General features: G+C 48.0%; 1 protein-coding gene across 5 annotated transcripts in view; it reads left to right on the forward strand.

Moving 5' to 3' along the window:
• The window catches only part of EDA (ectodysplasin A), an 81683-nt gene that overhangs the window by 45024 nt on the left and 21091 nt on the right, over positions 1–15568 (forward strand). For all 5 annotated transcript variants that reach the window (XR_008825530.1, XM_056359986.1, XM_056359988.1 and 2 more), the window contains exon 2: positions 3907–4012. Coding sequence is in view for 4 of the 5 variants with exons in the window: in XM_056359986.1 (XP_056215961.1) it covers positions 3907–4012 (106 nt within the window). In the remaining variant the exon portion in view is untranslated. The remainder of the gene's footprint in view (positions 1–3906; positions 4013–15568) is intronic.

Below are 15568 nucleotides of genomic sequence, written 5' to 3' on the forward strand. Positions count from 1 at the left end.
CTGCTCATTCCACTCTGCAAATCCTCTCCCTTGTTGCGGCCACACCACATAACAGGGAGTAGATGAATTTCATTTGAGCCACAACATGCACCCTTACGTCCAGACCCAAAGCTGCAGGGTCCAAGAGCTGTGGGTGAATACATTAATCGTATCTCAGGGGGCGGTGAGTGGAAAAATCATCGCTTGCTCTTCCGACCGGCACAGCTGTGCCAGCCACGTCCCCAGCCAGACAGCACGGCCCTTCACAGGCTGACCCAGCGGCCGAGCATCCCCCGGCCTCCCGCAGCTGCAGCCCCTGGAACAACGGCCCCTTTGAGTCATCGGGGAGAAATGTCACCTTCAACAGCGCGGGAGCTGGCAGCTGAGCGGGGTGTTCCTGGGGCTGCACCCCAGCAGGCAGCGTGGCCATCCCTCGCCCTGCCACTGAGCTCCCCAGTGCTCCCAGCAGCTCCCACCACCTGGGGATGGACCTCTCAGAATAAATGGCTAAATGCTGGTAAAAGTGCAATGGCAGTAGTCCCTGGGACAAGCTCCTCTCTCTTTGCTCGCACCAGTTGTGTCCAGACCAGACTAAGTGGGGAGTTTCAGGCTCGGTTTCGGGGGGTTGATCTCGAAGCAGTGTGTGCTTGTAGCTGGCCTGGTCACGACAAGCTGTCATCGTTGCGTTTTTTCTAATTAAAAGTTGTGTTTGGGTCAGTCACCCTCACCGGCATTTCTCTTTCTGACTTGGTCTTATTAGGAAGACACGGTTTAATAGGTAGATTGCTTCTAGCCCATGTTTAGTGTTTTGCTGAGTAATCAGTGTGATGTAAGAATAAAACGTGGGTGAGAACAGGGTAGCAGAGCTGAGGTTCTTCCACCGGGACAAGAGGAGGCTCCAGGGACACCTTCTTGCCCAGTGGCAGCACTGCAGAGGTGGCTTCTGGAAGGGTCTCTGGCTCCAGAGGGATGCAGTGGAGCCTGGAGGGGCTCAGGAGGAGCCCAGTGAAGGGGACAGGGCAGGGGAAAGGGTTTGGTCCTGATTTCGATGCTTTCCAGCATTGGTTTTGTGGAAGTGGCAGGGGAGGGCTGGGACCGCACCAATGGCTCTTGCTGTATCCATGGTGTGAGGAGGAGAAGGAGGAAGGTCTGGCTGTGTGCAGTGGCTGGGGGATGTGCTTTGGTAGCCATAATTTGAGTTTGGTTTTTATTTGGGTTTGTTTTTTTTAAACAGAGGTTTCACATTACTATCACTGCTGACCAAAGCAAGCAGAGCCCTTAGTTTTGTGAATAGAGAAGTTATTTTGATTAACTGTCCGGGAAAATAAACACATTGTATCAGTCTTTTGTATTTCCCCTTCTGAGACTAAACTGAAAGGGTTTTGTTCAGATTGTGAAAAGTTTTCAGGTCTCTTGAGTAACTTTGATTGTTTCACTGAAAACGATAAAACCCATCAATGAGAGAATCGGGGGTGCCATCCTTTTCAAATCCTTATGATTTTCCATATGAAACTCCTAATTGTTCCAAGCCCACTAGTAGTTCTGTTTCTTTCCAGTGTGGGTAGGAGGGTGGCATGCGAGGATGAAGCTTACACCTGGCAAGAATAGAAATCAGTGTATTTATCGGTGTATTTATCACCAATCTGCGTCAGTGCCCAGATGTGGGGAAGGAGGTGGCGTGGGGTGAGCTGAATATTGTGCTGTGGATGCTGTGTTAAAATTGTATTTGCAATAGCAGGGCAAGGCAGCCTGTTTGCTTTGACACAATTAGGGCTGTGCCTTTACAAAATCTGCTCAATATGAGAAATGTTGGGTTTAGCCTTAGTGCTGGGAGCATCCTGTGTGCCACTTGGCCAGAGCCAGGAGGGTTGTTTGGGGTGGGAGGCTGCATCTTACCAGGCTGCTTCCCCAGGGCTCCATTTTCAGTGCTTTTATTTAGTCCTGTTTTGTAAAGCTCAAATAAGAGAGCCAAGTAATAACAGCATTCAAAAGCAGTGCTGATGATTTTATCGAAGTTTTAACCTGAATTATAATGCAGTTTGTCCCTTCAATTAGTTCTACAGTGTTTCAGCTTGATTTAAATAAGTGGTTTAAAAAAAAGCCCAACCCCAAACATTCACTTTTTGCTCATCCTTTGCCCTGCTTTGTTGTGTAGGGGAAGGTACTGGCAGCATCCACAGGAGCATCCTGCTCCTGTGCTCCATGCCTGGGTCAGCGCAGTGGGATGCGGGAGGATAACGAAGATGGGCGGAGGGAGCTTGTTCTCTCCATTTACTAGGACTTGTAAATGGGAGCCTTTGATTCATCTGACACTGCCATTAGTCCTTCCTTAGGTAGGTAGTTGCTGGTTTTTACTTGTCACTGCGTTTTGGGTGTGTTGAAAAATACAACTGCATGCGGAGAGCTGGTCCCAGGCCATCCCGCAGCATTTTCAGGGTCCTTTTGGACATGACGTCATTGCAATGACAAAACACCCGGAATCGCGGTCAATGCAGACCTGCCTGTGTGCTGGCGAAATTAAATAGTAACAGCTTGGGAGTCTGAGAAACGCTTTGGGGGGTTCCCAGATCCTGTCTGTGAGGCTGCATTGGGGCTTGCTGGAGTAAAGCAAGATGCAAATGTAAAATCCAGCGGTTGCTCCATAGGAGGCAGGAATGGGATGCTCTTGTGCTGGAAGAAGAGTGTGTGTGCATGGGAAATAACTCGGGAATAGGTGTTGGTGCACAGAGCGGGCCCTGAGGGGTGGGAGAGGGGAGGCAAGAGCCCTGGGGCACGTCCAAAGCAAAGAGACCTTCAGTGATTATTACTTCTGATAGGGATTCTTTATGGCCTGGAGTTTAACGAGCCACTCTTTCAACTAGCAATTCATGGGAGGAGTTTATTCTGCTTTGCTATTTCAGAGATGCTTTTGACGCCACAGTTTTTGTTCTCAGAACAGTAACGCACTTGATAACCTTTGGTCATGCTTTTCGGAGCCTCCTGGTTCTTGTCTTAGGCTGGATTTGGCTTGGCTGTGTTATTTATGGCTTCAGTAACTGTGATCGGGTTTCTTCAGCGTAAAGAAAACCCCATCGTGGCCAGAGCAGCCCTGGTTGCTGGTGGGTGCGGTAACACACAGAACAAGGTGTTTGGCCCCTAATTAATCTTTTGTGACATTCCTTATTTTAGGAAGTGGAAATAGCTGGGGAAAATGCCACTGGTGATGAGCTGCTGTGCCCTGGGCTAGCTGGGAGGACTTGTGAAGTTTCTAAACCAAAATTCCTGTTTCTGGGTAGGGATGTTGATTTAATAACTGTCAAAGGGCTTTTAATGCAGCAACTATTTTTTCATTAATAAGAGGTCGCTACATATAATTTTTGCCTCTCGGCAAAAATCATGTTATAAAGATGTACTTGCTCTAGGTTTAAAGTGTTAATTTATGTGGTGTACTGAATTGGATTTAAAGGTCCCTGAAGACCTTTGAATCTCAGTAGCTAATGAGGCTTGCAGAAGAGAGCTTGAGAGAGGAAAAACTTACTGGCAGTAATACTGGTGAAAGAGCTCCAGGATTGAGCAAGTTTTGCAGAGAATAATTAGAAATGATCGCATTGGCATTTGGGTGTTTGATTATTTCCAGCTATAGATCTCCCCTGACACCGCCTCTGTCCTTGCCCCTGCAGCCCCCCGTGCCCTGGAGGCATGCTTCTCCCTGCTAAAACCCTTCAGGCAGAGTTTTCCCAAGTCTTAGACTGCTTCCAGAGGGACACAGCTCCTTGTGTTTTCCCTTGGGATGAGCTGAGCATCCATGAGCTGCCATCTCATGTATCCCTTGGCTCTCCCCCTCAGCTCAGCAGAGCTCTCCCTGATGGAAAGGATTTGGCATCCGATCCCTCCGCTCGGCTAAGCCATCCTTGCCAAAGGTCCTTAAATTTGTCCTTCTTCTTCCAGCTGGCCTTGCTGAACTTCTTTCACCCCGAAGAAAAGCTGCACGTTGGAGAAGAAGGTAGACGTGTCCGTCGAAATAAGAGGAGTAAAGGCAGCGAAGGGCCAGATGGTGAGTCCCACTGTGCTTCTCATTTTCACACACAGAAGACTGACTTTTTTTTTTCAGGTCGCGGTTATGGCCGCAGTACAAGAGTTCTGTATGTGGGGGAGGAAAAAAACTGGCACCTGTGGCTTTTGATAGTTTCTGTCTGATTTTGATTGCCTTCCAGATGAGGAATTCCAGTAGTTCTGATTTCTGCAACTGTAGGTCTAGTGATTTTGTGCAAATTAATGCTGCTTAGTAATTTCATCCTTGACTCCTCAGACAGTGAGGCTCTGTGCTCATTTAAGGCTATAATTTGTGCTTGTATACCTGTATTTGTTGGTCTGTACACTGTCTTTGCTTAAAATCATCAAGTAGCTCTTCATAGTGGAACAAATGGCTGTGAACTTCTGCGTCGCGGAGCGGTAACTGCTCTAATGGGGCTCTGCAGCGCGGCGGAGTCCCAGGAGGGTTGAAAGCCCATGTGAAAGGGAGTCAAAGTTGTACAGAGCTTGTATTAAGAGAGCAGAAAGGTACCAAAAAATTCAAAATCATTTATCGGTGATTTGATAAATATGAAAACAAGGATGTGCGATGCAAACCCCAAGGGCGTCGGGGCTTCCTGGGTGACAGCCCTGGACCTCCCTGGTGTGACGGTGCTGCCTGCCCTCCTGGTCTGCAGGGCACCAGCTGCTGCTTCCCTGTGCCATCACCGTCCCCAGCACCCTCCACGTGTCCTGCTTCGTTAGACTTAGGTGCCAAAGCCCTGCTCTTGTACAGGTCTCTACATTAGACCTGGTTTAGGCTGGTTTCGGAGGTGGTGTGTGACGGTGTGCCTGCCCCGCGTGAGGCACAGCGGTGGGAAGCTGGGTGCCAGAGGGGCTCACACAAGCGGGGCCATGGCAGCCGAGGGCGCTGCAGGAAGGGACAGGGATGCAGGCAGCCAGGAGCACATCTCTCGAGTGGCTGGTGGCGTGTGACGCCGCGGATGTGGTGCCGGTTCCCAGGGCTCTCCAGGAGCTGTGGTGCCAAGCGGCTGGCTCTTCATGCGGCAAGTGCCCTCTAAAGCCCCTGGACGATTGAAGCATGCTTTAAAATGGAAACTGAACCCTGCTAAAATTGCATTTTGTGCTTGAGGTCATGTAATGTCATCTTTTCTGTTCTTCTAAGAACAGCACCAGAGTCCTTAGTTAGAGCATAATTTAGAGTCAATACTGCGACATCTTTGTTGCACCAAAACCACTCTGAAGACTTGCTGAGAACTTAAATAATAAATGCCAAAATAACTAGAACTAACTCCGTTTTCAGTCCCTTCCCCCAGCTTGAATCCTCTGCCTGCTTTAGGTATGAGGAATTTGATTTCCAATGCTGTCTTTCCATGATTTTCCAGCCACGCTGAGACATGAGAACTGCCCCCCGTGTCGAGCTCCTGGAAGAGCTCCCGCGCTTCCCTACTGCACAGGTCCATTCCTACACAGAGAGAAGGGGACTGGATGCCAGGGAAAGAGGTAATGGAGCAGTGGTCAGCATCGAGCAGGCTTGATGCCTGCTAAGCCCAAGTCCTGACTGCGCTGCAGACCTCCTGGCTGCCGTTAGTCTTCCTCTCCAGTCCCTGGCTCTGTGAGTTTCCCATCTCCCTGAAGCCTTCACAATTTCACAGTGGGAAAGCGTTTCTCTGTGGCTCAGCTCCAAGAAAGAGCTTCGTGAAACTCGCTGGATTGCTCCTCCCCGAAACGCTGACAAGTATGATGCATTTGGTACAGACTCTCTGAGTGATTCCAGCTAAATGTGGTCCATCATCTTTAGAGCTGGTGTCGCTCTGATGCTCAGATGGCTCAGGCAGGATCCAAATCCTTTCGCACCAGCTCCTTGAAATCTATTCCAGTGTCTTCGCAAGTCGCTTGTGTAAGTAGCAAGTTTCCACTGTCTGCAGGCAGTGCAAATGGAGCGCTGCAGGCAGATGTTTGTTAGCCTAGGCTGTTAGGCTGCCTAAGTGCTGCCTTTCTGCTGCCAGATGTGCAGAGAATCGCTGCACAGTGAGAAATGGTTGCTGAAGGTCGGTGGGCTAACGAGGGCTTTTCTCATCATCCTTGTGCCTGGGTGAAAATGTGTCGTACTTTTATAACTTGCATTCCTTTCCCAGATTTTCTTTATGTTCCCTGAATGCATCAGGGCTGAGTCACTCCAGAAACATAGCACGTTCCCACCCCTTATACACATCTCTTTGTAAATTAGGGGATTTGACTCCGTAGCGCAATGGAGATGGGGACAACTGCCAGAGCAACAGGTCGTTTTCCTGGTGGCGTTAGCCAGGCAGGTTCCATTGGCAAGCAGCTCCTTTGTGTTTGGCCATTGCGGTTTTATTGGGTAGGGCAGCATTTAACAAGTGTAAGCTGTCAGGCTAGGAACTGACCTTGTAACAGCCGTAAAATCAATAAATAAGCAGAATAGCTTTCTTCTGTAACTTGTGCTGTTTTGTTTTAGACCTACATGAAGGTATCTCACTTTTTAGAGAAGGGCAATGAATCATCAAAAAAAATTAAAAATCACATCACAGTACTGATAACACCATTTTCTTTGCGAGTTTTGCAAAGGGAAGGTTGATCAAATCTTTGATCTCCAAAGAGCCTCCAGAAGATAAAAGTGGATGAACTATAAATTCCCAGAAGGAAGATGTGCTTTCCACTTGAGGCCTCACTAATATTTGTCTGGAATTAATTTTTTGAACTTTCAAGTCCTTTCACACATGCAGTGAAAGACCAAAGTGATCCGAGCGTGGAAGCCATGGTCAGAGGGAGGCTGCTCAGTCCCCTTCCACGGCTGTTGGAGTCCTGCTTGTCCTGGTACCAACGATGGCATGGCTTTGATGATTTAGAAATGTCAAAGATAACACAATTCCTTACCTAAAAGGTTGTGGTTTTTTTTTTCTTTTAGGAAAATTTGCCTTCAAGGCTTTTGCTGGGAGAAAGGGGATTTTGAGACAGGGCAGGGCAGGTCCCCTGGGGCCAGGGGAGGGTGATGGCCGTGGCTGTGCCCAGAGCGTGGAGCCGCAGGGATAGGACACGGGAGGCCACGAGCAGCGAAGCTGCTCCGGTGCCTCTTTGTTGCTGAAAAACCCCAAGACAAATTGTGTGCAATAGTGCAGAGTTACTGGCTGGGTGCTGTCACTTCCAAACATAACTCCAGTATTTCAAGGGCTCTTCCTTTGAGGACTCCGGCTTCAGTCCTCCTACCCGCTTGTCATGTTTTATGATCGTCTTTGCTTAATTTTTGTTTGTGTCCCTCCACGCACGGTGTCCTGGAACCAATTAAAGAACCCAAGGTCGTGTCCTGGGACGAGGTGCCTGGGCACTCGCTGCCACTCCAGCCTTGCCCTGCCATGGGGGTCGGCCTGCCGTGGGTCACCCTGCTGTGGGTGTCCCCCTGCCGCGGGCACATGGGGTTGGTGGGAGGCTGGTGCCTGTCCCGGTCCCGAGGAGCACAGATCATCTTGTAAGCCAGCTGCCTGTCCATGCCACCAAACCCAACGTTTGCACAGCTTTAAAAACTGCCGCTGGTTTTTTCTGCATCTCAGGGACCAGGTTTATCCCCCTTACAGCTGCACGTCACAGAGTTCTTTCCACTCTGCATTGCTGGCTCCACCTGCCACTTAACTTGCTTTAGTTCACTAAAACTTGACCCTCTCCCGTGTCTCTTTTTGTATTTTTCTCTTTCTCCCTCCTTCCTTTCTCCCTTGGTGTATTTATGCTGCTGTGGAACCACTGTTGCTCCCAGATTAACAAATCATTCCGGAGCTGGTAATTAGCAACAGTTGTGCTAAAAGGAACCATCAAGAATGTTAAATTAGTCCACTTTTAAATAAACTGTGTATGAAATGTTAGATCTCTATTCCCAGAGCACCAGTAAAAATGCTGCTGGCTCTTTGCTAACCAAGCCAAAATATGGGAGTAGCATGGTTGTAACTACAGAGACAATTCCGTGCTCTTGAGGTTATAAATAATGACAGAGCATTTACAAAGCAGATGTCAATAGAACTCTTTAAAAAACATTGTTTAAAAAAAAAACAAAACCAACAAAAACTAGTTTCTTTTTCTTCTACTTTCATCTCTGTTCCCAGTTAGATCCCTGCCGTGCTGCTTTCCTGGTTTGTTTGGTTTTTGCTTTTTGGTTTGGGTTTTTTTTTCCTTCCTAGATTTTTTCATATTGAGCTTGGTGAGAAACATAAGTGATTGTTATCCATTCTTTGATTTGGAGCATGGCAGCTGGGAAGAGGCTGAGCAGATGGCTGTCCTTAAGCTGACAACAATTTGGTTCCTACTACTTTGGCAGTCCTTACTGCTGAGGAAAGTCCTTGATGAGAACTCATGGGTCTCAGCACTGCAAATTGCTTTTGTTGAAATGAAAATTAAATTCTGGGAGAGCAGAAGCTCATCTCGATCCCTGCTCCTACCTGGAGCTTCAGAAGTGATGCACCAGCTATGTGGGTCCGGCATGTCACCCTGTTAGTGTTCACTTGGTGGTTTGAGGGTGGGTTTAGGATGGTTTAGCAGGTAGCTGATGCCAGAGCCTTGGCCAAGGGTCCCTCCATCCCCTCAGTGCTGCAGGTGCCGTGTCTCAGCCATACCCCCATCATGACCTGGCAGCACTGATGATGCAATAGGGTTTGTGGTTTTTTTTATATCCAGATCACAATAGCGACTTTTCCTGCTGGCTTCCTCTCCTTTGGAAAGGGCAGGTTCGTCCCTCTGCCTCCAGAACAATCGGTGCCTTTGTGTCGGCCCGTGCAATTCCCCAAAGCCCAGGCATTCCCAGAAACACAGATGTATGAAGGGCGATAGAGCCTTATTGTGCTCCGAAACCATGGTGATGAGCACTCAGTAAATACAGAACATTTCCTGGATACTGGAGCACAAGAGACGGTCCCAAAAGAAAAGCTCACCACGAAGTGCTTGCACTTACTGATTTCCCCCAGAATTTCTCTGCGATTGCCCCCAAAATGGGAGAAGGGGGAATTAAGATGATGTCTGAACCTTCATGGACAGTCTCTATCCCTTTCCTGTGGCATTGCTGTCAGGACTTGTTATTACTGGGGTACAATTAAGGCTACAGCTCATGTACAGATCCCTGCCTCCACATTATACCTGTTGTGCGAATCGGGCAGGTAGCTGTCTAAGGTCTTACACCTCAGGCACCTTTCAGCCGTGAAGGTACAGTGATAAATATATAGGTAACTTATTTCAAACCATGGTCTTGTGTCTGTGCTCATTTCTAACCAGTGTTTCCACTGGGATAGATGCAGAGAAGCTTAACAACTGGCTAAAACCCCGGAACGATGTTAAGGTCCTGGTTTCAGCCCCCGTACAGCAGTGGGAGAGCAGTACCGTGTCATTTTTGGAAACAACTGAAAGCAGAGGGGAGGGTGATGTTAAAAGAGGTCGCCTTGCTCGTGGTATAACTTTTAGGAGAATACATTTTTAGACAGGTGAAACATTTTCAGTATCCTTAGTTCAAACCGCTCTGAATTAATTTTTTTCAATACTGAAATTGCTTTGTGGTCAAATCCACTGCAGTGTGCAGTGACGGACTGTGCTGAAGCTTGTCCTGGGAGACCACGGGTGGCCGCCAGCTCCAGCGGCGCGGTGGGTACCCGGGTGGGACACGGCTTGAAGGAAGCCTCAGGTAGCCCAGGCGCATTGGGAGAGCAGAGGTGTTAACATCTGGGCTTGAGCCAGTGTGCTGTTTCAGCTTAAAGATTTGGGAGCCACTTTCTGTACCTAGAAACTGTGTGACGCCAAAAGCCCGAGTGGTGATGTTCATTGCTGCAGCATGCGTTCAGGGTGGTATTTTCATGAAGACGTCCTGCATCAGCCAGCAAGGAGGAACCAGGGTCTGAAAGCTGACGGAGTCCAGAATTCTTCACTGAACTCTGGTACGTTGCTGTCCCAATTGGATGTCAAATGTTAAAAGCAATTAACTTGCTGGGAGAGGTAAAAGCCTAATTGTGTGGTGGCTGTGATGAGGAGTTGTCCCAAGTTACAGGGTTCACAGTGTAATGGTCGCTATGTCCTGATCCATACACAACCACACAACCTATTTTCTTCACCAGCCCCTCCAGCTGTGATCTGGATTGTTGCAAAAGAAACCCTGCTTTGTTATTTTTTGGTATTTATAAAGCCATGATTAGGTGCTGTTGATTTGTTCCATCCAAAGAGCTGCTTTGGTGTGTGCTTGTTCTTCCCTGGTACCTCCCATCTGGTTCGGAGAAGGTGGTGGGGTGACTGCTGGAAGATTTGGGGATGCCAAGGATGTTCGGAAGGCTTGAGAAGGAATTCTCTGGTCAGAATCTCACCTCGGTTGCATTTCCAGATACTCGCACCGATTCCACTTTTCAGGTGGATTTCAGTGTCGTCCTGATGGATTCCCAGTGCGTAGCCTACGGTGTGTGCTTCAGCAGGCTTTGCTGGAACTTGAATTAAACTTCTAAGCTTTTTTTTCACAGCTGCATGTTAAGCAGGGACCAACATTATTAGAAGTGACTGGTGATTCCGTATGAATTCCACTTCGGAAAACCAGGGCTTTTCATAACGCCTCAGGTCAAATACTGAAGTTCAGGAATCTCAGTTTCTTCTGTTACAAAACATGGCCAGGACTAATGAGAGGAGAACAGATGTTGCAGCCGGGCAGGAATGTGATTGCATCTGAACTGTGTGTGCATCTGAACTGTGGATGCCATGCACTGAGCATTGTAAATGCTGAACTCCACTGGTAGCTGGTGATTTCTTTCCCACAGTATGAGAGGCTCTATTGTCTGTCTTGCTGAAGCATTTGCAGCTGAGCTTTGATTTCTGTGAATAAACTGGCTCTCTGGCCACATCCACAGAGTATTTTGCAGGCAGACAAAAGTTTGCTTAGCACATGCTCCAAGCCCATCTGGTCACAGACCAGCTCTAGCACAAAAGTTGAGGAACTGGTGCTGAGCTGGATCCCGTACAGCTTCCCAAACGGCCAGGTACGGCAGTCCAGGCTCAGGGTCCTGCTGCAGCGGCCACGGGCTGGCTGCCTTCTGCACATCCTGGGCTCAATAACTCTCTTTTTCTGTCTGTGGGGGCTGGGGCGGGACTGAATAGCCAAACCCAGAGCCGCTGCGCTGGTGGTGGGGATTGTGAAGTTGTCTTCAGCTGTGGCCTGTCTGAGCACCCATTAAAAACTCGCTGGGTTGTAGCAGACGAGATACATCAGCCATAAGAAAAGCACTTAGCTGAAGCTGCACAAAGCTGAAGAACGCCACTGCTGGAAAGCTCTTTAGGGACAAAGCTGTGAATGAGGCACGGCAGTGGCATGTTTTCATTAGGGCTTTGTTGGCCATGATGTATAGCAATATTGTTGGGTTCCTAACTGATCTTGTTAATATGAGCAGGATTTGGTGAAGTCCGTTAATCTGTCTGAGATGCTGTGAGTGGATAAACTCGGGAGGTGGCTGAGCCAGGCAGCGTGTGCTGTGTCCTGGCTGCTGCGGGGACTTGACTTCGGCCCCCCAAAGAGTGGTGCGGTCTCCCTGGGTGTCCTTTAGACCCCTTTTCTGATCCGTACAAATGCAAGTAACGTATATGAACACAGATCTGTCCTTGGCTGTGCATCCTGTGCTATTCCATGTCATTAAACCGATGGCTTACAGACAGCTGTTCCACACTGCAGAGGTTTTCGATCCAATTAGGCAGAGTTACGTATGAGAGGAAGAAAAATGTGTAAAGTTCTGCAGGGGTGAGGCAGCGGAAGAGATTTCCTCCCACCTGCCCTTGATTCCTTATGGGTAGCTGTGGTGGGGAAGAGTGCATTTAAAACATCCAGCAAACAATTTAAGAGAGCCTTTCATACGCTTGGTTAAAACCTTGCTGCAGCACCACTTGGGAATCATTTCTACTGGAATTCATGACATATGTTAGTTGTTTATCTTAGTGGGATATGACTTAAAATGTCAGAATGTTTTGTGTTAAGCAACAACCGAATAAAACAAACAAAATAAAAACACAGCTGTAATACTACGCTTTAAATTGTTGAATTCAAATATGTGGTATTGATAAAGTAAGCAATAGGGTGCAGTGCTGTATAGAAAATAAGCCTTATGAGTCTGGCCAGCAAGCCAAAAAAAGCCTTGAGATACTCGAATTAGAAATAGTAATGTTGTTTGTCAGCTCTGCTGTAAAGATCCAGCATTTGGAATCCAACCTAAATGCCTGAAGGAAAACAAAAGGCCCATCATATTCTTCTTCCATAGCCAGTGAGAGTGCGGAAAATGAAATATGATGGCCACAGGTTCTGGTGTGAACCCCAGGAACTGGGCTGGGACTGATTATGTGGGAGTGGAGTTAAGAAGGGTGGTGATTTATGTTTGATTGGGTTTTTGTGTTTTTGAGAAGGCAGTGCAGTATTATTTTGCCAGCAACAGTGGCTCTGTAGTTAATTGGGAGCAGGATTTTGTCTTTGTTCATGAACACATTTGCGCTGTGGTGCGCTTGCACCTACTCAGTGGAGACTGAGTAGTTTTTTCAAGAGCCTTCATGGTATCAGTAGGCTGTCCTGGTACCTTGTCACCGATCCCAAAGATGGAAATTCCTGTTGCAGGGCGTAAGATACCTCTGCCTTACTTGAGAAGACAGCAAGTAGTGATTTCCAGCAAAGCTCTGGCTGTTGGAGAAGCTGAGCTGAGGTTGTGGGGTGATGGGGGGGGGGGGGGGGGACACGGACACGACCCTGGGAGGTGGCTGGATCCAGCCCTCTCCCCCAGAGCGGGACCAGCACCATGACAGAGGTGACGGCAGCAGAGGTGACAGACTTCTAAAGGATGGTTGCTGTTTCAGCCTGGTTCTCCTGCAGCCCTGCCCCTATGTTATTCCTCATGCCAAAAAGCCCTTAGGAGATGTGCAGGGCTGGTGGGTCTCCAGCACGGGTCCCTTCAAACAGCAGCTGATGACCCACGAGTCATACTGTCCTTTTTAAGGTGGAAAAACTTGGTAAATGTGTGAGAGCAATTCCAATCTTCCTGCTCCTTTCCAGCTGGGGCAGAGGGTGGTCACTCACCAGGGCACCTTTCCCTGGAGCAGCAAAGCAGGTGGTTGGCTGGTGGTCTCTGGGGTCTGTCTCTTTTGCTCACGCTTCAGTTCCGATCATCTTGAACTGCAGTAGCTAAAGATTTTTTTCCCTTTAATACGATTAAAAATTGGTATAATTTACATCACAACCTACTGTCGCTGTTGGCCGTTGTCTCTGTGTATTTGCATTTAACTGTCCTCCCATTCCTTATGAGTTTTACCAAATTATTCCTAGATGTGAAGAGTCCTGGGTTTTAATTGTCAAACCCAGCAAAAATGTCTCTATGAGTATTGGCAGGAGAAAAAAATCAGAACTTTGGCAACAACAAAAAAAACCCCTGTTACGTGATGAGATCTTACATCGTCTGAAGCTGTCTGAGGAAGAGAGATTGTGGCTCTCTGGCATCTAGTGTCGCTCCAGGGACTCGAGGGATGGGGCAGGGCTGAGCTGTGACTTCTCTCCATTTCTTTTTAAGACCGATAAGCTTGAACTGGGGTCTGGTGTATGGGATCAGAGGAACTGGGAGGGAGCAGGCTACTGATCCATGGAGCTCCTGGAGCAGCATCTGATCATCTGGATGACACATGGATGTAGGCTTGTCCTTTGACGGATTGCTCAGAGGAGAAGAGCAGTGAGGCAGCAGAAGGCCACTCTCATGCCTAGCTCACAAGAGGAGCGATTCTCAGGCTTTGGTGTTGATGCACAAGCTTTTCTCAGACCCTCTGGCCAAGCAGCATAGGGTCCCACAAGTGTCAGGGGAGACCTCTGTGTGGGATACTTCCCCTGGAGACATAGGCAGACACAGGAAAAGTCCCTAAAAGAGATGAAGAATAGCTTCAAAAAGTGGATGTAGCCAAGGGAGTGCCTCAGAAGAGTAGAAGATGAGCTGCAAACTCTTCTTGATCTGTCGGGTGGAGGAGGCTGGCCGTGAGCGTTCGGCAGTTCGGTCCAGCACAGGGGTGGGGTATCAGAAGTGTCAGCTGTGAACTGGCCCCCAGCCCGTCCAGGGACTTAGCAGCCTATAACTCCAGAACATGACAGGGCTGCCACTAAGCAAAGGCTCCTGGAATGCAGGGCTTGTGTTCCTGCCGTGCACGCAGCCTGCGCGCAGCGGAGGCAGAGCTGGGGTGTCCTCCAGGCGTGACTCTTGGCCTTGCCCTGGAAGGAAGGTGCCGTTAAGTGAAGGACGCAGAGGGAGCGCTGTTTTATGGGATGCCATCGTAGAGCATCTCAATTTAAGATGCTACCAGAAAAAGACAATTAAGGGTGACTGTGTTCACACATGAATTTTGAAGAGTTTAAAAACAAAAATTGAATTTATTTCAACAAAATTGAAAGAAAAGCAGAGAGAAGCAACGGTGGTGGTTGAGAAAAACTGGACGGCCCCGGGCTCTGCCTTCCACACTGATATATCAAGCACCACTGTTTCATCCTTCCCCCGCTTTGTACAATGAGCTTCCCAATTCTGTTACGTAGTATAGTCACTATATTCTGATTTATGGAAATTAGTACTAGCCTTGTACCGCGGACATCACAACCCTAACTTGTATTCAGCCATTCTGCCTGTAATTCGGGCAGCATCTTTCCTCCACACCTGGCAGAAGACCTCCCTTCCCCATCCCACCCCCCCACCCCACCCCCCCGAAAACACTGGTAAGGCATGCCAGAAGTTTTAAGTAGTGTGCAATGTATTTTACTTCTGGGATATTTTTCTTGATCTATAATTTATTATATTTTCTAAATGTTCTGGAGTAATAATACCAAAGCTGCTCTTCAGGTTCTGTTGCCTTTTTCTCTGGAACTGGTGAAGAAGCACTTTCTTTTTCAGGGAAGGGAAGAAATTCATCTTGTTTCAGTATTTGTATTGCTGACTGATATTTCAGTAGGGTCCAAGAAGCTTTCATCTGGATAGACCGAATTTCCTGAAAATGTTGAAAACATATTGGTTCCAAACCTCCCCCAAAACCACATGTTCTAGATTAAGCATGTGTTTGGGAGCTAACATCCTTCTTTCCCCAACTCCACCATAGTCTGGCATTAATAACGCCGCACTTAAAAATATTTGAAAAGCCTTACATATCTCGTACCCATGTGAGTGAAGTAAGTGTCATTACACCGGTTCTGAAATGAAACAAGTGAGTTTCAGAGGTTTGGCTAAGGTGGAGGGGTTTGATCTTATGCGTTGGGACAACTTGCATCAAAGCAACTAGTAGCTTCTTCATCGCCTAATTTTTTTTTTGATGAAGCTAGCAGCTTCATCACCTGAGCTTTTCTTTCCACCCCCTCCACCTTTAGGATCGGTCAAATAGAGATAAAGTGGTTGATAGGAGGCTTGATGGGCAGCACCTCCTTAATACTTGAATCCTCATGGTGGTTCCTTCTGGTCTCAATGTCTGTGGAAGCTGATGGGACTGGTTAATTCCCAAGCATGGCTCGGGAGCGGTAGCGTTTTCATAGCTGCTCAGCCCCTCTTTTTTTTTTTTTTTTTTTTTT

This window comes from Falco biarmicus, chromosome 14, assembly GCF_023638135.1.
Source record: "Falco biarmicus isolate bFalBia1 chromosome 14, bFalBia1.pri, whole genome shotgun sequence".
Taxonomy (NCBI): Eukaryota; Metazoa; Chordata; class Aves; order Falconiformes; family Falconidae; genus Falco; species Falco biarmicus.